Source organism: Prosopis cineraria, unplaced genomic scaffold, assembly GCF_029017545.1.
Source record: "Prosopis cineraria cultivar Desert tree isolate PC_DT_omini unplaced genomic scaffold, ASM2901754v1 PC8, whole genome shotgun sequence".
Classification (NCBI taxonomy): domain Eukaryota; kingdom Viridiplantae; phylum Streptophyta; class Magnoliopsida; order Fabales; family Fabaceae; genus Prosopis; species Prosopis cineraria.
The window spans coordinates 13,175,214-13,202,871 of NW_026555339.1; the positions used below are offsets into that span (position 1 = coordinate 13,175,214).

General features: G+C 30.9%; 1 protein-coding gene across 7 annotated transcripts; it reads right to left on the reverse strand.

Moving 5' to 3' along the window:
• Positions 1–1,030: 1,030 nt before the first annotated feature.
• Positions 1,031–27,359, reverse strand: LOC129318831 (uncharacterized). Of its 7 annotated transcripts, none has more exons than XM_054963797.1 (17): positions 27,341–27,359; positions 27,155–27,233; positions 26,969–27,023; positions 24,377–24,486; positions 24,185–24,278; positions 22,612–22,696; positions 22,374–22,473; positions 8,168–8,682; positions 6,895–7,557; positions 4,867–5,527; positions 4,623–4,771; positions 3,327–3,467; positions 3,128–3,235; positions 2,437–2,547; positions 2,088–2,165; positions 1,876–1,945; positions 1,031–1,800 (listed from the first exon to the last, which is right to left on the reverse strand). In XM_054963797.1, exons 7-17 carry the CDS (start codon positions 22,378–22,380, stop codon positions 1,247–1,249), a joined length of 3,057 nt encoding a protein of 1,018 aa, XP_054819772.1. In that variant the 5' UTR covers positions 22,381–22,473; positions 22,612–22,696; positions 24,185–24,278; positions 24,377–24,486; positions 26,969–27,023; positions 27,155–27,233; positions 27,341–27,359; the 3' UTR covers positions 1,031–1,246. The 7 variants fall into 7 exon arrangements, with proteins under 7 accessions (XP_054819772.1, XP_054819776.1, XP_054819775.1 ...); XM_054963801.1 differs by lacking the exon at positions 27,341–27,359 and adding an exon at positions 20,035–20,138 and having other exon boundaries at positions 27,155–27,294; XM_054963800.1 differs by lacking the exon at positions 27,341–27,359 and adding an exon at positions 20,035–20,138 and having other exon boundaries at positions 8,168–8,725; positions 27,155–27,294.
• Positions 27,360–27,658: the final 299 nt, after the last annotated feature.

The following is a 27,658-nucleotide window of genomic DNA, read 5'->3' on the forward strand; positions in this document are numbered from 1 at the left end:
AAAAATAAAGGAGATATTCAGAATTGTACTAACTATAGAGGGATTAAACTCATGAGCCACACAATAAAATTATGGGAGAAAGTAATTGAGCATAGGTTGAGATTGGAGACAAGTATTTCTGAGAATCAATTTGGTTTTATGCTAGGTAGATCAACTACAGAGGCGATTTATCTACTAAGGGGATTAATGGTAAAGTATCGTTGTAAAGATAAAGATCTACACATGATTTTTATTGATTTGGAAAAAGCTTATGACCGTATACCAAGAGAAGTGTTTTGGAAAGCGTTGGAAAAAAAGGGAGTACGGATTGCTTATATTAAAGCCATACAAGATATGTATGAGGGGGTAAAAATTAGTATAAGAACGCCTAGTGGTCAAACAAAAGATTTTCCTATAAAGATTGGACTACATCAGGGATCATCTTTGAGTCCTTATTTGTTCAACTTGATTTTAAATGTTTTGACGGAACATATTCAAGAGGAAATCCCAAAATGTATGCTCTTTACGGATGATATAATTCTTATAGCAGAGACAAGAGAAGAGGTTAATTGCAAACTTGAGTTATGGAGGAGGACATTGGAGTCGAAAGGGTTTCGTCTGAGTAGAAGTAAGACGGAATATTTATATTGTAAATTTGGTAAAGGAATATTTGACAATAATTTGGAAGTGAAATTGAAAGATCAAATTATACCTCAAGTGAAAAAGTTTAGATATTTGGGAGCCATTATTCAAAATGATGGCGAAATCAGTGGAGATATTTCACATATAATTCAAGTTGGGTGGTTTAATTGGAGAAAAGCTAAATGAGTTATTTGCGACCGTAAGGTGCTTAATAAACTTCAAGGAAAGTTTTATCGCACTGCTATCAGATCGGCAATGTTATATAGTAGTAAATGATGGGCTCTAACGGGATAGTAAGAGCATAAAGTTGGAGTAGCAGATATGAGAATGTTACGATGGATGTGTGGATATACACGTAAAGATAAAATTCGAAATGAGCACGTACGCGGAAAAGTGAGGGTGGCACCTATTGAGGAAAAAATGATAAAAAATCGGTTGAGATAGTTTGGGCATGTACAAAGAAGACCAAGGGAAGCACCAGTGAGAAGAGTGGAACATATAACTTTGAGTCCGATTAAGAGAGGTAAAAGAAAGCCTAAGAGAACACTCTTAGAAGTTGTTGAACACGATCTCTTAATTAATAATATTCTTAAAAGCTTGATAAATGATAGAGCACAATGGCGTCTTATAATTCATGTAGCCGACCCCACCTAGTGGGATAAAGGCTTGTTGTTGTTGTTGTTTGTTGTTTATGCTTGGCACTTATTATGTCGCTCAACATCGCTATTTTCTGAGTCAAGTTCTTGCGATCTTCAGAAAGACCCAGTAACTGAGAATCAATTTCTCTAAGCTTGACCTCCGTGACTTGAATTTCCTCTTTTGCTACTGACACATCTGACATGTCAGACCCAAAAACTTTTGCACAAACTGATTCAACCCAGTCCTCGTCGAACCCAAGAATAATTGCTTCACTTAGGTTTTCCTTCAAGGTTGATTTTTCTGATGGTGTGATGGTATAAGCAGTCTTGGTGGCTAGCATGACCAAAATATCAACCAGAACTCGATAGGACCAAGCTATTATCCGAGGGGTTCGATGTTCACGAGGTAGCAATAGTTGAGGATATCGCTCGAGTGCTTGAGCAAGTAAAGCTGTTTCGCCAAGTTTGAGCTCCACAGGTTGAAAAATTTCACAGATCCCCAATTTAGGAGATGAAGTTCCAACACCAGCAATTTTTGATTCTGTCACAGCCAAAAAGTTAGGGGATGGTTCAAAGACAAAAAACGCATAATCATCATTGAAAGAATGACACTTACGATGAGGGGCAGAACGAGTAACTTCAGGTTCCTCTTGAACACTTGAGTCATCTCTAGTTTCTTTAACAGTCTGCATAGAACAAAACAGAAAAAAGCATATATTTGACTTTATTTGGTTCTCTTTTAAAATAAATTGTTGCTTACAATTGTGTTAGAGCTCAAAACATGTACATGTGCTCTAATGAGTTCTCTTTAACTATTACTTGTATTACCTCTCTATTTCTTGTAGTAGTAGTCGTTGGCACCTGTGAAGCATGTACTCTAACAGTTCCTTTCCCTGGTTCTGAGCTCTAAATGATATCAAACGATAAAATTTGTTTAGCGAACTTCTTCAACGATTCATATAGAAAATAATTTTCTCTTTATTCACTAATAAATTCTCCTTCTAGTAATATTTAGATATATATACATATATATCTCTTTGAATAAAAACGAAAAGTAATTTGAGCAGTTAAAAGATTAAGCTATCTAATATATTTTCTTTGGTGGCACTTCCATTCAAAAAATTATTTGTTAATTCTAATGAAATAATTAATTTAGTTGCTCAATAATGGATGATACTCTAGTTTGCTTCCTTGACTCTGAATCAGTTGATTGAATTGCTATTGTAGCTTCCTCAGTTGCATCATTCTCTTGAGAGCCTTGTTCGTGTTTTTCTTTCATGCTAGCAACCTAAAAAACATGAAGAAAGTTTCTTTTTCACTTCTTGTGCTCTTTTCAATTATACAAAAAGATCACATGTAAGTATTTGGTCATGAGAGCAACTTTTTTTACTTTTTACATCATTCGCATAGTTATAACAACCAAGTGTGAATAATAGGTAAAGAGATAGGATATGTCATATGGATCACGTTTGGATTTGATGAAACTGTCTTTAACGTTGATGCAGTGGCTTTTCCTGCAGCTTCCTTCCCTATTTCTAAGTTCTGAATAACACCAATATATTATAATAATAATAATAATAATAGATTTAAAAAACCATTAACATGCACTTGCAGGTTTTTAATGTGATAAGATATATATAAAAGAGTTAAGTTTCCATTCTAATCACCTTAGTTGCTGGTAACTTTGAAGAAGAAACAACTACTTTGCCAACTTCCTTCTCTATTTCTTTAAAACTCTAAATTACACCACAATATATAACTAGTAGTCCACTAAGGTCACTTTATTAATTCATAGATATTTTAACTATCCAATATTCGGTTCTTTTTCCAGCAGTTCACTAAAATTGAGATTAAATATATGAGCTTACCATTGTAGATGAACCATATTGCAAGCCTGCTGGTTGTGAACAGACTGATGCAGCAACCATTCTATTTTTCATAACTGAAGTGTCTTCTGGAAAGCTTTCAGCAACATTCTGTGAAAGTAACAAAAGATATGTAAGCCATGTGATTAGAATAAATTCCCAATCCATTATTTAGGAAAGGGCATAAGATGCTAATCAATACCACTGGAAACTCATTTGGGAGAGGAGTAATTAATTCTGAAGATGAGTTTGTTGCTGTTAAATCATCTACCATGGTTGCTCCCACTGCATCCTTTGATGTAGGACCTTCTTGAACTCTTTCTTGTATTACGGGATCCATACTCTGAAGAATATAAAATAGAAATAAGATATCAAAATTTTAATTGATTAAACTTGTCCTTTGAAGTTTCCAAAGAAACAGAGAAAGAAATTGTTGGAATACTTCATGCTTCAAACTTATTTAGGGCTACAATCTCATCAAATTTAGAGGTTATCAAAATCATATATCCTAACTCTATCTCTATTATTAACAGCAAGCACTTTGATTCCTGGATGTATGGCAAAAATAAAAAAATAAAAAATCATGAAAATATTTTTTAACATTCCATAATCCTGCATATGCAATAAAAGAATCTAAAAATTATTTCCCTTTTTCAGCAGACAATCACTCAAACTTAAATAAGCTTATCGACGACTTCAACAATTTAACAACTTGAAAAAGCTATGACATGGTTAATTTATTGACTATCATTGCGCACTTTGCAAGTTTCAAATGAAATATTTAGTGCATATGTTTCAAATGAAATATCTAATTAACAATCTGTAACATTTGTTGATGCTATAATAATAACTACATCAACTTTATTAGAATTCAAAAGTTAATGAGATCTGAAAACCAATAACATTTCAAATAAAAAGATAGGTTTTTTTTTTTTTTTTATGTTGTAGATTATGGAGGAAACATTAATGGAAGTTCAAGCTAAAGATCCTCCTCCGGTTTCAAAGAAACATGCATCAGAAACATCACTAGCTGAATCACAACTGAGATCAACACCTTTACATGTAAGTTTATAGATTATTTAAGTAATTTCAACATGATAAGAAGTCGCGTATCAAACTAGTCAAGATGATTTTTTTGCTAATTTTTTAATATTCCAAGTAGGAGTTGGAGGATGAACATAAAACAAGTGAATCAACTACACAGCTCCAACGTGGGGATATTGCAGAAAGAAAAATAATCATTAAAGCTTCTAATAAATCGATTACACCATCTGCTAATGATGTATGTTATAACATAGAAGACTATTTATTTTCAAGTTTAATCAATTAAAATTTTGATATCTTATATGCTTTTGAAAATTAAATTCATTAGTAAAAGAGAAGACAAAAAAATGTTAGTTTATTAAAATTGGAATTTAAATTCGCTCATTCCAACACATTCAGATATGATTAAAAGTAAAAAGTTTGCTTTGTTCATGTAATTGTTAGTCTTACTTACCTTTGCTAAGTTTGAGGATGAACCACTTGTTTCTCCCATATATGGCAGAACCTGAGCACTATCGAATTTGAGAGAGAGTTGCTCCTCTGTGTTTACTTGATTTTTTGAATTCAAATTTGACGGTCCTTCTTGCAGTTGAGAAGTAACTTCTGCAATGGAATTCTCAATATCATATTAATCTTAATAGTACATTAATAGTCTTAAACTAACAAATATGAGCAGTGAATTTTTTCTAAATTCATACCTTTATATTTGGGACAATTAACAACTTCAGGATTTTGCAGAGTTTGGAAATCAATCCCATCACAAATAGCAAGAAGTATGGGCAGTTCTTTGAGAATTAACCTTGATAGCTTTGGGAACACATCTTTCAACACCATCTTCTTTGTATCATCATGTTTGCGTTTGAATACTTGCTCCAACTCTGAGGCTTCTTGTATTTCCAAGCACTCTAGCTTTGGAAACATGGAAGGTGTTGTGATGGAGAAAAGACATTTCAATCTATTACAACCACTGATGTCAATATCTTTTAACTCTGGGAACAAAAGTTGATGCAAAGGATCCTCGTCACTCTCTTCAATAATGTCAACTAATTCATCACAGTTTTTTATCCGTAAAGAGGTCAATTGTGGGAGGCTTTTTGATATTGAGACACAGAAGATTGCTCTTAGCTTCTTACACTCTGTAATGTATAATTCAGAAAGATTGGGGAGGCTCAAAATATATTTGGGAGCCTTCCATATATGCTTCAACTCACTCAGATATTGCAAACTCATTTCTTCTAAGCTTAATGTCACTGGACCTTCAATTTCAACTCCTTCCAAATTAAGAACCTCTTCTATCTTGGAGTTGCTTACACGAAGATATGTCAACTTCTGCACACCCTTGATCATTGTCATCAAGTGCTAATAAAGATAGATCAATTCAAAATTTCAGTCCGAATTGAAATGATCCCATTCACAAAGACATATGGCCATGGATTATGCTTGCTTATATCGACCAGACTGTCTGTATACATTATATGTTGATCAATGTTTAACTGCCTCTATTTATAAACATATAGTGCATCTTTCTTTTCAAAGTATTTAGCAGGAATTTTTAAGATTTTAATGTTATTACTTTCTTAATTAACATCTTCAATAAGAATTTGAGGAAAGACACACAGACACACAATACACGTATATTGAGTAAAATGCTCTGACCACCCTTCTATTTTGTCTTTAATTACACATACCTCGTTTTTATTTTGAAAACATACAATTTAGTTCAATTTGTTAGTTCTGTCCGGAATATTCTAAAAAGATTCTAAAAACTTATTTTTAAATTAAAATTCATATTTACATGAATTTTGTTTACTATTTTGCCCCTCCCCACCTCTTTTCCGCCATGAGTCATTGGCTAATATTCAACCCCTCCATATGCAATCAATTACTGGATAATATAATCAATTAGCCAAGATTTTGATCGAATATAAAATCATTACTGCTCTATCTAGCGTATTTTATGGGGATTCTATACGATAAATTATTTTTGAAATTCGATACATAATCAATTGTCGCTTAAAAAGCATTTTACAACCGTTACATTTTGAATTATTTATATAATATCTCAATTTTGGATCATTTTATTATGTGTTGAATAAAAATGTGTTTGAAATATGTTTTTAGCCATTTTAAACAATATAAATAAATAAGCTTCAACAAATTTAATGAGAATAAGAAAATATGCAATTTTATAATATAATAAAAATAATATAAGTTTGAAAATGTATTTATTATATATTTTTAGTTGTATGCAATTGTTTTTTGCACATCTAGATTTTGAGACAAATTTTATATTAAAGAGGGGCATTTTGGTCAAATTAAAAGTTTAAAAACCAAACTAAACGATCAACTATTGGTTGGATAGATGAAAATAGAATCTCAAATATATAAGAAAAATTTATGTAACATATACTTTAATTTTAAGGAAGGTTTAAATAAGTTTTCAAAGAGAGGGGAAGTCCTTGTAATTAAAGCATGGTAGAACAGTGGTCAATGTATTTTACTCATATTTTGAAGCAAACCAAATTGTAAATTTCTATTCATGAAAATTTAGTAATTTAATGCCTTGACGTGACACATTTTTATGCATGAAAAATCAAAATATATTTTTTTTAATCTTCAAATTTAAAGGCTACGCAATTTGTTGGAACAAACAGAAAATTTACAAGAAAAAAGGTCAAATAAACAAAGCAATGCATATAAACAGAACAATAAGACAAATGTGTTACCTCTGGAGCTATTCCTTGTAAATAAGCCATCAAATCTACAAAAGATCTTCCGCTGAACTCTTGACCATTTAAATCAATGCTTTGTAGAGAAGGCAATCTGAGATTATATTTTTTTGTCCAAATATTGTGGATCATCTTTGGTACATCTCTAAGAGATAGTTCTTCCAAAGCAGGGAGGTCAATATGACGCTTATCACTTTCATTCTCATTTGATAAATGATCTCCATCATCATATTTCCCAAAAATGTATTTCAAATTAGCAGCTTTGTCGATTTCCAAAGATTTTAATTTTTGAAGACCACCGAGAAGAGAAAAAGGAAATATAAACTTCAGTTTGTCGCACTTCTCGATTATTAAACGCTCCATTTTTGGTAAAATGGAACAATCGTTATCATTAGAATCTTCTTCAACAACATTGACTAATTCCTCATTGTACCTTATACACAAATAGGACAGCTGCGGTAGGCTTTTGTATGTAGAGACAGAGAACACAGTTCTGAACTTTTGATTTCCCACAATTGCTATTTTTTTTAGATTGTGGAAGTTGAGAAAATATTGGAAGCCAACAGTTGGGCTCATTGGGCAATCAACATTAACAATCTCTTGTATTTCGGATTCCTTTGCTGCTTCACTTGCCACATCTTCCATGCGCTCCTTAATTTCCTACAAGTTTTTCGGTTCATAGCAATGCAAATTTAATTAACATTCAACTTTAGTGAAATTAAATAACAGTGCAACTTCAATATTATCATATTTTAACCAATAAAAAAGGGATAAATATGCCTAATACATTTACAAGTATCCAATAAAAAAAATCCAAAAACTAATTTAAAAATTTATACACGTGTATATATATTTCTTGTGAGAGTGAGATATTTATACCAACACACACCACACAGCAAAAACACAAGCGTGCACAAACTATTCTTAGGAAATGTTTTAAATTTAAAAGTCTGTATACATATAAACCTCGGTCACTTTGACATATAACTGTTGAAGCATCCACACAGAAAAAATCAACCAAAGCCATCATTTTTTTGAGAACGTAAATAAATTTTTTGGCAATCATTCATGATATATAATCTTTATACAATATGAAAATCTCAATAAATTGCATTTTTTAGATTTACTGCATTGTGCAAAACCCGCATTAATTATATATAAAAGTTTGCAATGATGAAATTGTAAGAGAAAATAAATATAAAAAAATGTCTTTCGGGGAGAAAACAGAGCAAAATTGACATGCTATAAAAGGCAAGTTAAAATATGTTACCTTAGGTGCTTCCACAGTCTGTAGAGATGAGCATTCCAGTTCATAGTTCTTGATACAAATGCCCCTCATATTTGGTACATATCGAAGGAATAGATGTTCCAATGCAGGAAGATCAATGTGAGGCTCATTATTCTCATTCTCATTTGATAGACACTCTTCATCATGGTATTTTCCAAAAACATATTTCAGTTCGTCAGCCTCGTAGATATGTATAAAGTTTAATTCTTGAAGACCTCCAGAAAAAGTAAATGGAAATATAAATTCCAACTTATGGCAATCCATGATATCGAGCCTCTGTAGTTTTGAGAAGATGGAGGTGCAATTGAGATGGCCATCATCCTCTGCTTCATTTGTTATTATGTGCTTCAATTCTTCACAGTCATCGATTTCCAAATTCTCTAGCATGATGGTTGTGGCAATGGATACACTGAACAATGACTTTAACTTTGAACATCCCACAAGTCTCATCCGCCTAATATTTTGTAGGTTCAATGGTTGTTTCACAAGACACTTAGCTGTATGGAATATTTCAATCCTTCAGATTGATGCACATGATTCCTATACAACCAATCACTTCTCTTATATTCAACATACATCACTAATTTCATTCTATCATTTAATCCTATATCTCGATTAAAAAAACCTGATTGAAAGTATCAATGAACCGAAAAAATATAATGGATCATGAAATACATGAAATACAAAATAAATGTGTCAAGCATTGTGTATTATGTTCTGCATTTTCGTTTATCAGATTGTGGACATTTAAGATGGAATTTTATGAGGAATTAAATTAATGACATGCCAACAAACACAAGGAAGTCTGATATTACACATATTGTATGATAATTGAGTAATCACGTGAATATAAAAATTTTTGTTACTTGAAATTATAGATGAATTCTTCATGTTATCTATTTCGGAATATGATTTTACATTTCAATTCTTTTTATTTTTTATTTTCACATCTTTACAAATACATTTAAAAACCTTTCCCTCAATGGGGAAAAACCCAAAAAATCATTTAGTGGGGAGAAACTTCACGTAAATAAATACTAACTTTTGTTAAAAAAAACATTAATTTTAATTTTAAATAATAGTTAAATTCACTATAAAGGTATAATATAACAAAATACTAAAGAAATAATACATAAAATTATAATAACTTAATAAAAATTTCTCAGTAGTAGTTTTGAAATAGATGGAGTATATTTTTCTGTCATCGAGCCTATTTATATATAAAAAAAATAACTTCCACTTAATATGTTGAAAGTATTATTATTGATGTGGGAAAAATGAGATAGTTTTAATTTAAGAAAGAGTAAATGATAAACATTACAGAATGCATTGTCATTGTTTTCCGCAGAACAGGGGTCAAAATTTTACTTTAAATAACATAGTTTCTTTACAGAATTTACCTTTTTTCAACATGATAAATGAAATGCTGCATCCAACATACACATGGATATATCCACACCAGACAGTGTCAGGATAGTATATATAATTCTTAGTACACTTAATAAAACAATATAATTAAGCGTTTTATTAATTTCTATAAATTCTTATCTTATTGATCAACATGAGAAGTATTGTATGATAATTGAGTAATTACATGAATATATGTTTTGTTCCTTAATGATGGCCGAATTCTTTTTGTTATTCATTGTGGCCTAACATCAAGGGACAGACCCAGAAAAATTACTTGATGGGGCAAAATTTGTACATAATTTAAGAAAACATATATTTTTAAATTTTAATTAAATTACTATAAAGCTATAGTGTATTGAAACTAAATACTTGAGAAACAATAAATAAAATTATAAGAACAAAAAAAAACTGACTCAACAATAGTTTTGGAATGGATGGAGTACATAACATTTTATTATTAATCAGTTGAAAGTACTATTGTTGATGTGAAAAGGAAAAGGTAAATTTAATTTATGAAACAGTAAAGGATAAACATTAAAAGAATGCGTTGTTTTTCTTGTCAAAGAATAATGGGAAGAAATTTAGTTAAGCTACTTTGAATTTTGAAATAACTTATTTGTTTTAGAGAATTTATCATTTTTAACATTATAATAGAAAATTTTATTTTTAGGGTGTATATGTGCGTGTGTTTGAGATCTGGGTCAACTAGGGGACCAATAAAATATTTACAGACCTACCCAACTCACCTAAATAGGGTGTATATATAATTTTTCTTCAATCCGTAAATATGTTCATTATTTTTCCTAAAAAAGATTTGCCCCTCATTGTTGTGCTAGTTCACTAAGCTAAGTAAATTTCTAAGCTTCCTTTTGCTTTCGAGTAATGTTTTCTTAATTCTTAATGCACTGGAAAAAGCTTAAACAGTCTCCTCCTTCCGGGTTGTCCCAAACAATGATAGTTGTCTACTATCTTGGTTACTATTTGCTCTATGGCTAGGAGTTGAACAAATATGATCCATTATTCTTGTACCACCATTTCCCTAAAACAATCTTGAACTTCCTTCTAACTTTGAAAATATCAAATCACATGTTCAATAAAATCAATCAAGTAAGAATAGGTCTATATTATTGATCTCCACTCCATTATTAGATCTACGTACCTTAAAAGAAAAAAATATGCATAAGCCATTCATGCAATACATGCTAAAATGGAATTTTAATTAATCAAATAACACTTTTGGCAGAAAAAAAAATAATATAAAACATGAACATAAATGTTGAACAGAAAGAACAAGATTAGAAAGCATACTTGTGAAATTGTGCCAGGTTCTGGTGTGATATTGGAAACTACAATATTAGTGTCTTTAGTTGGAGTTAGAAAACAACGCCCATGAGCCCACGAAACAACACTTCTTCTAGTGGAGTTTTCATGTTTCTCCTTTGAATCTTCTTTCAAAACTTTAGGTGACATTGGCACGAATTTCTTGCATTTTTTAAATATGCTAATGAAATTCGGCACCCTATAAAAACTCACATCTATTAGTGAAGGGAAAATAATTTCCTGGAGTGAACCTTGGTCCAAATCTATATATTCACCAAATATGTATTTTAGATTCTCACCACACCATATGGTTATTCCTTTCAACTTAGGAAGGTCTCCGACTAGAAGGAGTGATGATACCATTTCCAAGTTGCTGCAACCATGAATTTGAAGAGATATGAACTCTGGGAATGGTAAGCCATAACTCTTTCGATTATCAACATCCAACATTTCTTCTCCTAGGCAATAAAACTTGTTAGGTCCTTACAATCTGTAATTTCTAATTCTTCCAATCGTACTAGACTTCGAGCAACAGAAGGTTGGAAAATTGATGGTTTGAACAACAGGCATTCCTCTAGTTCCAGGACCCTCAAATAAGGTAGTTTGAGATTTTCATCTAAGAATATGTTGTGCAGTTTCTTACACTTCTTTAGCTTTAAAATCTGTAGCTTGTTGAGAAAGCTATAAGGTCTATGACCCTGATATAATTCTTTCACATCCACACTATCCAAATACAGCTCAACCAAGTTCGAGAAGACTATCATATTAGAATGATGATACTTATTAACATTAGTAAGGCACTCAATGTTAGCCCATTCATACAAGCAAAGCTTGATTAAATTATTCATGCCTCCATCTTCCATTGGAATAATGTCAGGGATTAGACATTTCCATCCAATTTGCTCAATTTTCCCAAACTCAAGAACATGTGCCTCTCTAACAAAGAACTTAAACATGGCTTTTGATATTAAATTTTTCATGAGTTCTGCGTTGAAGCATTTTGACCAGCCAGTATCATCATCAACAAAATATTTAAAACCAGAACAAGCGATAGAATACATTTGCAGAGCAACCTCATCTTCAATTCCTTTTTCATCCGCCCACTTCCAATCTTCGACAATGTAATTGTTAACAAAATATAATTCTTCCAATTGTAAGTATCCTTCAATTACTTTAAAAGGATTGTTCTTTTTAATTTCACATTCTCTTAACCCCAACGATCTCAACTTCCTAATTTCTTTTGGTACTTCAAATATTAAACAATTTTTCAGCTCAAGAGACTTAAAGCTTTGCAAGTTTTTCAAAACAGAGATGTCACCTAATTTCCAACCTACTAGGATGAGAGTTCGAATATTCTTTAATGAAAGTAGCGACTGCATTGGTAGAGTGAAACGTACATTGGGTTTATCATAGAGTACATACAAAATTCGAAGGTTGGCCATGTCACCAAATATTGCATATGATTTTTCTACGTTAACTTCTCCTTCTATCCAAAGTATTAAAATTTGAAGCTTCCTACCATCAAAAAGATTGGGAAAGTCCTTACTACTCCAAAACAAAAATTGCAAGTTTGGCTTCAATTCTTCCATTGGCTTTGTGATTACTTGCACATATTTATCTGCTATCCATAAGGCTACTTCACGAACTAAGTCATGCATCTTCACACATACTTCTTTAGCCTCCAACAATAAAGAAGATTTAATTAGGTCATATTTTACAGGAATCATTTTTCTTCTTGCTTCAGAATAGTTGTCAACTTCCCCAAGAAGGCCTAATCCTACAGCAACTTTGCTTAAAAGGTCTATAGGAATTTCATAATCCTCTGGAAAGAGTGAGCATAACAAGAGGAGTTTTTGGGCATTATCTCCAAGATTATCATAGCTTAACTTCAAATTTCTATAAACCTTTACTAAGTCTTGATGAACATGTTGTAATGGCCCAGAGTTTTGCAAGGTTTTCAAAGCAATATTCTTCAAATCTTGTAAATGCCAACTTTTTAATGTCTTTGCTACTGCCACAATTACAAGTGGTAGTCCCCCACACTCCTTCACAATGTCTCGTGCTACATCTAATTTACTAGAACAAGCATCACTTCTTAATCCAGCATATTCCACAAAAAGATTGAATGCATCATTTTCATTCAATGTTTGAAGTACAATTGTTGGTTCGCATCCCATTTCATCACAAACTTTGATATCACGTGTGGTTATCAAACCACAACAATTCTTGTGATTGTGGCCTAAAGGAATCCCCATGCCTACAAGATCCAGCTCTCCCCAAACATCATCTAATATTATAAGTATCTTCCCTTGATTCTCATCAATTTTAGACCATAGCTCCCTGGAGTGATTTTCTTCCTTTCCTTCCTCTAATTGCAAATCTAATTGCATTGTAATGTTTTTTTGAATCTTTTTGATATCTGGGGGATTAGACACAATTGTGAATATGACTTTTTGAAATGCTTTGAATTCCTTAACTTGTTTCCTGCTTGTACTGCAAGTGTGGTTTTACCTGTGCACGCTAAGCCTTGTAATCCAATCATGTAGTAGTTTCCATTCACTAATACTTCAACAAGTTTTTTTCACTCTGACTTTCTACTTTCAAAATCTATAAAATTTGATGAATTAATGGAGCTGATGCCTGGATGTTCAGTTTGACGTGCCACTTTATCAAAGTAATTACATCTTTCAATAAGATCTGTAGTGTCAATCATCCTCTTTGCTAACATCTTCCCTTGTTGATAACGCCAAATGCAATTAGGACACCAACCATAAAACCATTTCTTCTTAGTTTTTGTGTCTATTTTAATGATATCATTAGCTTCATCGATCCATTGTTGAACTTCAATAGCAACATTAATCTCATTCCTTTTTTTCGCATCTTCAATTTTTTCTGACACTGTGTTTCGTTTTGCTTTCAATAGCTTCTTTTTTTGCTTGAAGCTTTCAACATGACTCTTGAAGCAACATAAGTAATTAGCTTCCTTAAGTATTGCATCCACAAATCTCTGGACAAGATTTGTTGCAACACTTTCTCCAATGCTTGTCATAATCTAATATTAATAAGAGAACAATGTTGTTGAGAGTCATTTGAGTAATGAGTGTAAAATAAAGATTTTTTTTAAGTTGGAGTCTACCCTATTTTTATTCTTTTCCTATATATTAACGTCATCTAATTCAAATTAATAACTATTAATAGTGAATACATGAAAAATATCTCTTAGAATAAAAGTATATAACCATTTCATATCCTTTGTACCTTTTTTTTTAACAAAGATGGATGATGCTCTCTAATTTTACAAGAACAATGACCTTTAGAAGTGCTAGAAGAAAATAACACTTTTAATTAATTTTATAATCCTATAGTGCATTATGCTATTTTTCACACACTGTCTCTGGACTTGATGCTAAACACTAGCATTCCCTCGATCAATGTACGTGTGTGTTTTGATTAAAAGCTGCTAAGCTAAAGTTAAAATGTAATAAGGTTTTGTAAACCAAGGTTAAGGGTAATTGTTTTTGATTGTAAAGTGACTTGTGCTTGGATTTTTTTAAAATAAAAGCCAATTTGACAAATTAAAACTTATTTAGATCATATAATTCAAAAGTTAGTTTAGATATATAATAACAAAAATTGACATAAATTTTATGATATATATTTTATGAATTCTAAAAAGCCAAAATAAATTGATACATTATAAAATATAATAAAAGTGTCCAAAAAATGGAGAGAATTACAGTTCAATCAAAGACCAAGGATGTGACTTAATTATTAATGAGTCTAAAAAATGTTTGAAATTTCAATTCGATCTAAGACTGAACTGAAAATATATTAATTTATCAATATGAATTGTAAATTACATCATTTTGTCAGACAAGCAACAACATTAGTTGACTTGACCAATCAATAATTATATAAAACTAGAATATCAATTGTTCATTCACAAACAACATCACAATTTATAGTAAATTAACAAGAAGTAAATATTTTTATAGGAAAACATAAGAGTATGGAGGCTCTGCTAGGGTTTGATTCCCACACATTTTGAAGGCCTTTTGGGGTTACTAAACTAGCCTTAGGTAAGATTTCTTCTTCCTTTTCCTTCCTTCTTCTTACGTTTTCTTCTTTGTTTTTTGGGAAGAGGGGTTGTTGTCTAAATTTTGGAAAGAATTCTACCCAATCTAATGACTTCCACAAAAGTCTATAAGTGTGGTTTTTGGTTCTTGACAACATTTAATGTCATTAATGAGGGGTTTAATATTAAACCTAATGCTTAAGTAACCTAATTAAGTGTGTTTGCAAGTTATGAGTTAATATGATAAGACATGTAGTATGTAACAAAAATATGAGTATGATCAACTACCTTGATGAGCGAATATCTTGACTTGTAAAACTTGTTCATGTTGCATCAAAGTGATTATTGGTGAAATTATATGTTATGAGTTATGATTAACGAATTTGTGGATGGAAGTGTTGTTTAGCAATAATAGGTGATATATGTTGGTTTGGATATGAATTGTGAGAATGAGTTAAGTGTGTAATGTTTGAGTTGTGCAAGTTCATGATTTCATTGAGTTGAAATGCATATGTTCTAGTTATGCCGTTGTAGATATGTTGAACTTGTGTGATCATGGATGGGTGGGACTTCATTTAAGGCAAAAGATAGGGTGAAATTGGAATTCCAAATGGTGTGTGGGACTTCATTTAAGGCAAAAGATAGGGTGAAATTGGAATTCCAAATGGTGTGGGCTCCATTGAGTTTATGCATAATAGCTAACTGTATTATTTTTTAAAATGTGCTTAATATTTTTATTATATCCCACAGGGCATAGGTTAGGCATAATGCATAATATTACCAATTTCCTATAAAAGGCAATATGAGTCGGGCAATTATGACAACGTTGGTATTTGAGAAGGGTGAATCTATGGTTCGAAAGTGAGAGTAAGTACCTTTAGCCAAGTAACCCTTAACAATTAGAGAGTAAGGCTAACCTAATTACATGGAGTAGTCCTATGCATGTAAGTAGCCTATGAATTTAGTCAGAACATATAAGGAGATAAATAAAGCGGCTGCATTGATTAGACAAATTAACCCATAATAATGAATTGTTATTAGAATGTGAAATGTCATATGTGGGGTTGTAATATACTTGCTTTATTTGCCATAATTTAGTATGCTCTAATTAAATTACTTGATTACTGAGATTGTATATTAGAGGCTAGAACTAGAGCTTGTACTTGTAAAGACTAGTTACTCTAATGTGTAATTGAATACTTGAATTGCTGACATTAGGATCATTTTTTGTGTAAGTTTAACATTGGTCATTTGCATGTAGCCCTTAAACTTGGGCATTTTAGTTGTTGGCCTTATATGTTTTTGGGAAAGGTAAACCATTCAAGCGTATGGATTTTGATCAACATTAAACATGTATTACATGATGAAAATTACGAGTCATGTTTTTAGTAGTGAATATGATGATGTATGATAAGTCTTGTTATTAGCTAATGGCTAGATGGAGAGGGAAAACACTTGGTTGATGTTTTGTAAGAGTGATACAAATGCATAGCCCCAAGTGTTCCATGATCCTTGTCTAATATCAAATTGAGGTGAAACTAGAGCCACTAGTTAAAACATGTAATTGTGTGCATGTGGACATTTGGATTGCCTTTATTAGAGGCTTGAGCTAAAAGTTAGACATTTCAAAAGTTAGATTTTAATTGTTGTCTTATGTTGGTTACTGTCTATTGGCCACGTTGAAAGAGCTTTTTAACTGCAACAGGTGATAGAAAGAAGAGTCAGATGCAAAGGAAAGAATGCTTAGTTACAAAAAGGTCTTTATGTAGATGGCCATGGCAAATGAAATCTTAGCTATAGTGAGGTTGGAAGATTGTGAAGTTGCCCACAACACATGGTCTTATTTTGGTGAAATGACACTTTTATCCCTGTAGACTATTTCAGTGCTCATACAATTTCCTATGTTTCTACAATCTTTTTTTACCTTGATTTGCAAATGTTTCCAAGGGCCTTAATTTATAATTTTCAATTTGAATCTTCTTGAGATCCCAATTACTTCAAAGTAATTTCAAAGATCTTTTAAAGGAATAAATAATCAAGGTTGATCCAATCTTTCTTTAGTGCTTGTCTGAATTTATTAATTGACTTTAAGCATTATGAATTGTTGTTTAATGTCCTATACATTACAAGACACATATAGCACGTGGTAAGTGCTAATGTATATATGCACAATAAAAACAAACATTCTTAAAACTTATACCAACCTTTAGAGATTTCAAATGTTGAATCATGCAGTAATGCCTTTGATAGTTGTTTTTATTTTATTTTTAAATTTGTTGAATGAAGAATTCACACATGAACCAATTAGTGCCAACAAATTGGAAAGAAGACCATGAACATATATAAGGAAATTAAATGAAATTACTAATAATTTTTAATACATATGATATATGATTTAGCATCTTTAGAGCCATGTTAGGACTTGTTAAAATGGGTTGAGTGTCATTTTTTTCTCTCAATTGTGCACGAAAGGTCACTGGGAGTCTTAAACTCTACTAGAGTTTAATTTCATCCCTCAACGTAAAATATTCCCTTTCACAGCACCATGATATTAACACGCTTAATGGCTGTGTTATGTAGGTCCCACATATAAATTTTTTAATAATAATAAAATATTGCTTTTGGGCCCCACAACACTTTTTTTAATATTTCTCTTTCTCTCTCTCCTCTCTCTCGCTACAACTGATTCACACCTCCTCTTATTCATCATCTAACTCGTCTCTCTCTCCCCCCTCTCTTTTCTCCCTCTCTCTGTAACTCTAATCTTCTAACATGTTCCACTGCATGAACCTTTTCTACAGTCAACTTTGTGCTTGCAAACTCATTGACAAGCGCTTTCTCCATGATCCCACCGAGTGCTCTTGCTTGCACAATGAACTCAAATACATGTCTCTCCTCTCCCCTCACCCCAATGTTCTCCTACCTCGCCTTCGTTCTATTTAGTCATCACGTTCATGTGCTATGTTAGTTTCACTTTCACCAAGCTTCTTGAACCACCATGGCTCAATGCATGGGCCATGTCGAATAACTCCAAAAAGTGCAGCAAAGCCTCATCGCTTGCACCTGGCCATCTTCTACAAGCTTCATTCAGACAAGCAAGGTGTAGAGTTTAAACCATATCCTCTAGCATCTCTTCTTGTGGACCCAAATGAAGATGGTGTTGTTGGTGATAAGGAGGGGGAGATCATGAAAGAAAGCTTGAGTGCAACGACTTATGGAGGGCGTCAGGGGAAGGGAGGCAGAGAGGCGAGAGAGAGAAAAAGTGGGGATAATGAGGGAAAAAGCAGAAGTAGGTTGACAATGATGATGATACAACATACCATCACTATAATGAAGCTCCTAGCTTTACATTAACACTATTCCAATCAACGACATGCTTACAAGCTTAAGCCAATACACCATCACCTCCTATTCCAATCAACGACATGCTTACAAGCTTAAGCCAATACACCATCACCTCCTCCATTTTCTTTCTTATCTTTGCTTGGTTGTACGTACACACACACACACGCACACATGCACACACACACAGAGAGAGACTAAGCACGACCAATGACATTGGCTAAGAGGAGGGGTGGAGCATCATCGAGATGACTTGATTCGATAGTTATCACCACACCTCATTTGTCTTGAGTGTAGGAGTTCTTTTATCTGGCACTCCAACGAGGCTCAATGACAACATATGTTGCATATTTATTTGGAGGTAAGAGAGAGGAGAGGGAGACATAGAAAAAGTAGGAAGGAGGCAGAGGGACAAGGAGGGAGAAAATATTAAAAAAATTCATACATGGGATGCATGTAACAAAGCCGTGTCAAAGTTTTAGGAGAGAGATTTTTTTATGCTGAGGGGCATAATTGACCGTAGTTGAGTTTAGGGTCCCTAGTAACCTTTAACGTATAGTTATAAGGTAAAAATGTTACTTACTCTATTAAAATGACATTTTAGCATCAATAAAAATTGCATTTTAGAAAAAACTTGGACTATTTTGATGCTAATTGATTCTCATTTAACTATATATAAATGCCAAGTCATCAATATACTACACAGTATGATGACCTTGAAAAATAATTAAATATTAAAATTAATGATAATAGATTCTGATATTTTATAAAAAAAAATTTATCTGGAATTGTTGCAACAGAAAATTGATGTTTTAGCGAAGCCAATGCTTATTGACTACTTATGGGTACCATGTTCGAACCCTTATCAGCACCCAGAAATAATTTATTTTATTTTATTGTGGTCTAAATTAAAAGTTTCTTGAAACAAGGCTTATAAGATGAGTTTTATATGCATACCCTATGCCGGTTACACCTTATTTTTAGGAGTGTGACACACACGTTAGAGTAATTTAAGAATTAATTTATGTTCAAGTAAGAAGTGCACAAGCATGATTCGATGTAAAGACTAATCTCTATTTTTTTTTCAAATTTTACTTTTTGAAATTTGAAGAACCAATTTCATTAAGGACACAAAATTGAAGGAAAAAAATTTAGAATGCTTAATTAGAAGTACATTTCGTGAAAAAAAAATTCATGTTTTATAATTAACAATTATTCTGACTCAACCTATTATATTACTTTTGTTATAAAACATGGAATTGATATTTTTCCCGAAAAGGCATTTCTAAATAAGCATTCTCAACCTTGTTTTACTTCCATTTTGTGCTCTTAGCGAAATTTGTTCAACAAATTTAATAAAATAAAATTTGAAATAAATAAAGAGACCATTAAAGAAGAAACGGCTTCCAACAAAATATGAGAAATAGTGAAATTGCTAATTTATCTATTTTTTAATTTTCATTTTTATTTCGTGAAATTTGATTAACAAAAGCAAGAGGAGAAAATTATTGCATTGCATATATATATATCTATATAAGATCTTATCATTTAGTTAAAAATGGTTAAAATTGTCTATTTTAATTTCCAATAAATGGTGATAAAAACATTTCTAACCTTTTTTAAGATTTTATAAACTTCAATCGGTTTTTTTATCGAGCTCTTAAATGTAACTTCTTAATATAAGAAAATACAACCACTTTACCTCAAATTGGCGTGCAATTCAACCATTTGGAAGCAAAGAAAGTATATATGGGAAATACGACTGAATCTTATTCCCATAAATATTAAGAAATCACCACACACAAACTGCCAAAATAAAAAAAAATAGAAAAAAAGAAATTTAGTATTATACACAATTATGAGATAATGAAATAAGTGATATCTCTATCTTTGTTTTGTGAAATTTAATGAACAAATGCCATCAGAGGTTTTTCATAGATATTTTGTCATCGCGTTTCTGCGTGCCGTGTTTAACGCTTACAAAGAGATTGCAATATTCATGAGTTGGTACGACAGTCTATGCAATAATTTTTAGGATTTTAATTAATGATTCCATTCATTAATTTTGAAAAATAAGTTGAAGTGTCTGATTCCTTGTACTTTTTTAACTTTCGGATTGACATTGATTTCTTTTTCTTCATGCTTTTTTGATTAACTATTACTATTTTGAATTAAAATGGATAAATGGTATAATTCATTGCCACATAGAAAAGCTCAACATTTCTAATTAAATAAAATCCAAACTGTCGTGTTTATAAGACTTTTAAATTATCATGCCCGAGAGAAGTTGTAGGAGGCAATAGCACCTTGGATCTTACAACATGATTATTTTAGTGAATTATCTGTCATGTTCAATAATTTAATGTTGGAAAAATTGAATTTTTTCAATTAAATATTTAAAAAAGAAACTTGGCTCATTTTGTTAGATTTTTACTATTAATCATCTTCTCATATAAATGTATTATCTTTCTCAGTTGGAAAAGAAAATTTAAATATAACACCATCTGATTTTTCTCAATAAAGTCATTTTTGTGATTTCAATCAATATATCATTAAAAAATATTTTTATAAAAATTAATAAATTATCAATTTACAAGCCATAACAAAAATTTAATTTGTAAATTGTGAGAAAGATTTACAGATCTACCTAATGTAAAGAATATATTTGAAACTCATAAATTATAAATTTAAAAAATATTATCATTATTGTATATTTATAAAAAGATATATTATAATTAAAAAATAAAAAACTTATTTTTTAAAAAATTATTGTAACCAATGGCTCAACCCATTTTAACCCACTAATTTTACGGTGGGCTAGTCCAACCCGTTTTACAAAACAAGCTAATTTTTTCAACCCTAATCAAATTTGGTGAGTTAAATGGGCTAACTGGTTAACTCAGTCCATTTTCCCAACTCTATTTTTTACACTATAAGTCTAATTTCTTCAAAACCTAAAGCATGGCTAAAATTAAATTAAAAAATCATATTAACAATTACCTTTCATATATTAACTATTAGAAATCCTATAAATTAAGAAAAATGAGATAATTACATATAAGTCTCATATAAGAGAACTAATTGCTTATTAGTTTCAAATCTATAAATTTTACTTATAAATGGACTGAAGAAATAAGTGATTGCCTTACTTGAGACCTAATTGTAATTCTCTGAAAAAATTTAAACGCCAAGTCAAAAGCCACTAATTAGATGTCTTGATCAGGTTACTCAAACTATTCAAGTGGGGCAAGTCACCAAAGGACCCATTTGTTTAAAATTAAAAAATAAAAAATTTTTAAAAAAGAAATTTATTTTGTGAGATTTTATAAAAAGCAAACATAGTTTTATGTTTGAGTACAATAATAAAAAACTAATTATTAGTCAGTTATTTTTAAATTTTATGACATCTTCAATGATTTTTATTTTATAATAATAATTTATTATCATATTTTAAAATTTTATGATATCTTTTTGTATCCCGCCCATTTCAAACATTCATTTTCAAAAAATACTTTCAATATCTTCTTAAAATAATCACAAATATGCTTTTTTCATATTCTAATTATTTTTAAAAGTTGAAACAAACATAATAAAAACTCACAAAATAAATTAATATATAAAATAAGTACTTTTTTATGAAATAAGTTAAAACAAACTAGCCTTAAAATAATTATATGAGACCCTAAAATTACGAGGAACAAAAAAAAAAAAAGGAAACCATAAATCAAGTAAGAAATATCAAAATGAAACAACACAACTCTCCGATCAGTTTTACAAGCCCTCCAAAATTAATTATAACGTATTAAATTTAAAATTTTTAACTTTTTTATTTCTTATATTAAAACTTATTTTTAGCGGGATGATAGTTATAATATTATCTTTATTTAAAATTTTGTATCAATTAAAATAACACACACTTTATTAAAAAATAAAAATAGAAAATAAAATTATATTAAATCAAGGCGAGCATTGATCGCTTCCCATCAATTCAACAGCCCCACAAAAACTCAACATTACTCATCATTAATATTTATTACTTACCTATCATCACCTTTCAACGCCCAGTGCAAGTATTATATTCATCTTTTTCAAGCTTTCATCAAATTCTTCACAGGTCATCATCAGCTTATTCACATATTCTCTGCACAAATCCAACAATACTTTCATCAACATATATATATATATATATATATATACTCTCTCATCAACTCAACCTATTTCTCCTATATAGTTCTTTGTCATCCATTTTTTCACATGAGAGAGAGAGAGAGAGAGTTACCTGGGCAGGTTTGAGGGTACGAAATGAAGGAGAGAGAACCGGAGAAGGAAGAAAGAGTAAGCTTGAGTCTCCTTTTTCTATTTTTCTGTTGGAAGCATTTTAAAAAAATTATGAAATAAAAAATTTAGAACAAATATAAAGGAAGAATCAACTTACATGTAGGAAATAAAGTTTATTGACATGTGTGACTTTATTTAAAAGTATCTTGTAATTTAAGGTGAAGAAAATATTTTTTTTGGGGAAAAATCACAATTGAGGAATTTAAAAAAAAAGATCTGGGGGAGTTTAGTCTTTTTGCTACTTAATTTAATTGCACTTAGATCCCTTTGTTTTGCAAAGAGATTTCAAAATCAACTGGTTGTTTTTCATAATAAAAACTCTTAAGAAGTCTTTGAATGCGTTTTTCCCTGTTTTTAACAATATTGATATTTTTTTTCTTGACAAATGAAAAAATAGAAGAGAGAAATGTTGATTTGAAAGTACTAAAGGTTCTGTTATTAGTAAAATGATCTATTATCAATGAATTTGAATAAACTGATCTTTCACAAAAGATAATCTTCTTAATTACTAAATTTGCTCCCAACTAAAGAGGAGTAGATAGACGTGAAGGAGGTGTTTGCATTCCGTGCTAATCAACATGATGAACACGGAGAGCTTATTCTGATATGAGCTACTTACTTCATCTAAAAATGATCCCTGCTGTTATTTTAAATTAATTTTTTAAATTTTTTTAACATCTTATTGTTGAAAGCTATTAGAGACAAGAAAGATAAATTAGAGAATGATTGAAAAATATTATATTAATTACTATTATGATGAGTACAATATATACAAGGAGGAAAAGATAACCTAATAAAGACTATTAACCTAATAAAGACTATTAATAGTAAATTTATATATAAAAAATAAATTAATATTATTCTTTGAAGTTCATTTTTTTTAATGAAATTAAGATTACAAATAGTATTTAATTGATTTTATTAGTACTCACAATTTTACAATAAAAAATTCTAATAAAATGAATAATTTTTACAAGCAACAGTCATCATAAAATGACGAAAATTGAAAGGACATATAATTATTCATCATTGAATATTTTATTTTATTTATAAAAAAAGAGACCGGTCTTGACCTTGACCCGATCTCCAACCTGATCTAGAGTCTGAGTTTGCATGGGACAGCGATTGAGAAGCACTTTGATTGCATTTATAACAAAGGCAAAAGATGTGGAGATTACTTCAAATATATATATATATATATATAGTTGAAGCATATCATATCAATGTGATCCGAGCCAACTTGATTTTACTCGAAATTTGCTGGCATCTCAAAAGACAAATCATTGAAAAGAAAAGGAGAAAATTCAAAATGATACACAAATATGAGATAATGAAATGAGTGATTTCTCTATTTGTGTATATCTCGTAAAATTTAATGAACAGATACCATTTAATGTACAAAATGGAAGAAAAAAAAAATTAAGAATGCTAATTATTTAAGGAGTATAATTTGTCATAAATGAGTAGCAGAGAGTACAATATAGGTTTGATATAAAGAAAGAAGATGACTTTACCTCAGAAGAGCAGAAAATTCAACTGTTTAGAAGCAAAGAAAAGCCAATCTTCCATTGACATAAATAGCAAGAAATGACAGAGAAACTTGGGCACCTAACAAAAAAGCGAAATTACTTAGCTTGTTTATTTTCAAATTCTCCAACACATTGAGCTCATCACTTAGCTTAAGAATAAGAAGACTGAATTGTTACCTCAAGTGTTTGGAAGCAAAGAAACTGGAGAACGGAAGTATGAGATCTGGAATATGAGATCGATGCACTTAACAAATAGAGAGAGTTGTGTGTGCGCGAGAGAGAGAGACCTGAGAGAAAAAGAAATGAAGCTCAAGCCCAATGTTGATCTAATTGATTTGAATCCCAGCCCAAACCCAAGCCTAATATCTTAAGATATTATCTTACATATTTTTTTAATAAAAAAACAATTTTTTTCATTATTGTTTGTGATTGAACAGTAAATACCAGGTGTGTCAGAGACGCTAAATCTCAATAGATAAAGAAAAAGGTTCCCAGTTCTCTTACCACAGCTCACTCGGATGTAAAAAGATAAAAAGTTTTGGTAGAACAATTATATAATTTTATTGAAGTGTAAAAAATTACAGACTAAAAACTAAGAACTGAAAAGGGCTAATGAATGTAAAAATATGCGAGTTTTGATTGAGTGTTAACTAGCTTTTTCTATTTTTCTTCTTCCTATTTATAGTGTCAAATAGCAGAAGCCTTTCTTTTAAGACTTAGCATGTTCTACCGAAGAATCAGAAATCCCGTAAAACTTTTCGTGTCAACGGTTTGATATTTGAAGCTGATAAAATTTCAGCATGTTTATTTGTTGTGAATTTTATTGAGCTTGAGCCGGCCTCTTTTGTTTATATTAGGCTTGACGCTTCAATTACTTAGCCCAACTAACTTCGTAATCTATCTGAGAAACATTTTATATTTAGCCCAAATAATTACTAAAAACTAATGTAGTGTATCATTAAAAAGTGGCCCAGTCAAACAACAAAGCAGGAAACTAAGGAGTGACTCTGAAAAGATTGTGCCAAAGCCAACAAACTCGAACCAGGAGACAACAAATCCAACAACACAAAACATACAGTCCAACACTTCCAAATAAACAAAGAACCCAACACTAGAAATATTATCTTATCAACATCCAAGCTTTATCTACCTCCTCGCACAATTCCTACACCATTTTCTTTTTAACTAATTGATCATTTGCGAAGAACATACATTTAAAAATTTCTCTTTGAATATGTTCCGTCAAAATATTTAAGATCAAGTTGAACAGATAAGGACTCAGAGATGATCCCTGATGTAGTCTAATCTTTATAAGAAAATCCTTTGTTTGACCACTAGGCGTTCTTATACTAGTTTTTACCCCCTCATACATATCTTGTATGGCTTTAATATAAGCAATCCGTACTCCCTTTTTTTCTAACGCTTTCCAAAGCACTTCTCTTGGTATACGGTCATAAGTTTTTTCCAAATCAATAAAAACCATGTGTAAATCTTTATTTTTACAATGATACTTTTTCATTAATCCCCTTAGTAAATAAATCACCTTTGTAGTTCTTATAGTAGAGACAAGAGAAGAGGTTAATTGCAAACTTGAGTTATGGAGGAGGACATTGGAGTCGAAAGGTTTCCGTCTAAGTAGGAGTAAGACGGAATATTTATATTATAAATTTAGTAAGACTATTCGACAATAATTTGAAAGTAAAATTGAAAGATCAAGTTATATCTCAAGTGGAAAAGTTTAGATATTTGGGAGCCATTATTCAAAATGATGGCGAAATCAGTGAAGATATTTCACATAGGATTCAAGTTGGGTGGTTTAATTGAAGAAAATCTAAAAAAATTATTTGCGACCGTAAAGTGCCTAATATACTTAAAAAAAGTTTTATCGCACTACTATCAGACCGGCAATGTTATATAGTAGTGAATGCTGGGCTCTAACGGGACAGAAAGAACATAAAGTTGGAGTAGCAGAGATGAAAATGTTATGATGGATATACGGACATACACGTAAAGATAAAATTTGAAATGAGCACGTACGCGAAAAAGTGAGGGTAGCATCTATTGAGGAAAAAATGATAGAAAATCGGTTGAGATGGTTTGGGCATGTACAAAGAAGACCAAGGGAGGCACTAGTGAGAAGAATGGAACATATAACTTTGAGTCCGATTAAGAGGGGTAGAGGAAAGACTAAAAGAACACTCTTGGAAATTGTTGAACGCGATCTCTTAATAATATTCCTAAAAGCTTAATAAATGATAGAACACAATGGCATCTTGCAATCCATGTAGCCGACCCCATCTAGTGGGATAAAGGCTTGTTGTTGTTATTTGTTGTTGAGGTTTTTACGAAAATAAAATCTTGAAATAAATTTTGGCAACATGTTCTTTGATTGTTTGATTACTAAATAAAATTTATACAATTGAGATCTTTTATGACATGAACACTTTCCTATTTATATTATAGGACTTCTTTTAAAATAATTTATTAGTTCCTAATACAAATAATATAAAAATTATTAATTAATATTTTTTAATTTTATTCCTCTCCCTTTAATAAGAATAATATTTAGATTTTTTTTAAAATTTTAAGACAAATTTACCTTCTTTGAGTCAGGTGAAATAATTTAAAATGATTTGCATATAATATAGAGGGAGCAGATCTTAACATTAAATTAGCAAGCAAGGAGAAAAAATATAAAATTGAAAAGCAGTTATGAATGAATTTTGTCTTAGGTAGGAAAGAAGAAGAAGAAGCAAGGTGGAAGATTACCTGAAACGGTGTGAAAGAGGAGTTTTTGGAACTTGAAAGGAAAGAAAATGGAGATCTGATATATATAAGATTCATGAGCTTAATAAAAATCATAAGTAACAGAGACAGTGCGTGTGTGTGCGTGCGGGCGTGTGTGAGTGAGTACGGAGAGAAAGAGAGCAGCAACAGAGACGAAGAGAGGCTAACCTGCAAGAGTAGGATGCTTAGCTTGATCAGAAGAAGCAGACCAGACAATTTGAGTGAGAGGCACCGAGTTCAGAAGAAGCTGTGTAAGATTACAATCCAACACAATGATGAAGATGATAAGAAGGAAAAATGAGAGAGGCATAATAATTGAAGAGGGACTGTAAAAAAGGAAAAGCTATCTCATACTCATAATTCAGCTTGTTCCCTCGCATCACTCCGACAAGGCTATTGTGTTTTCGCGTATTTAGGCTACACTTTTTGACCTTTTTAGTGTGCGTTTGAATTTTTGATTCAATCGACATTAAAAAATTAAAATTAAAAAAAATTAATAATCATAATGTAATTTATGCTTTGATATTTTTAAGAAGTCATTTAAAAAAATAAAATTTATTTATATAAAAATATATAATAATAAAAATGAATATAATTTTTATAAGATATTTTTAAGAAAAATATTAAATTTAAAATTACATTTTCTTGAAAAAATATATTACAAATATAAAG

Bases quoted from the DNA above. Each gene is read 5' to 3' on its own strand.
- LOC129318831 (XM_054963797.1), bottom strand. The intron at 3,468-4,622 runs GTAAGTAAGACT...TATATTCTTCAG, and splicing joins CATCCTCAAACTTAGCAAAG to AGTATGGATCCCGTAATACA. The intron at 1,946-2,087 runs GTAATACAAGTA...TGTTCTATGCAG, and splicing joins CTACTACAAGAAATAGAGAG to ACTGTTAAAGAAACTAGAGA.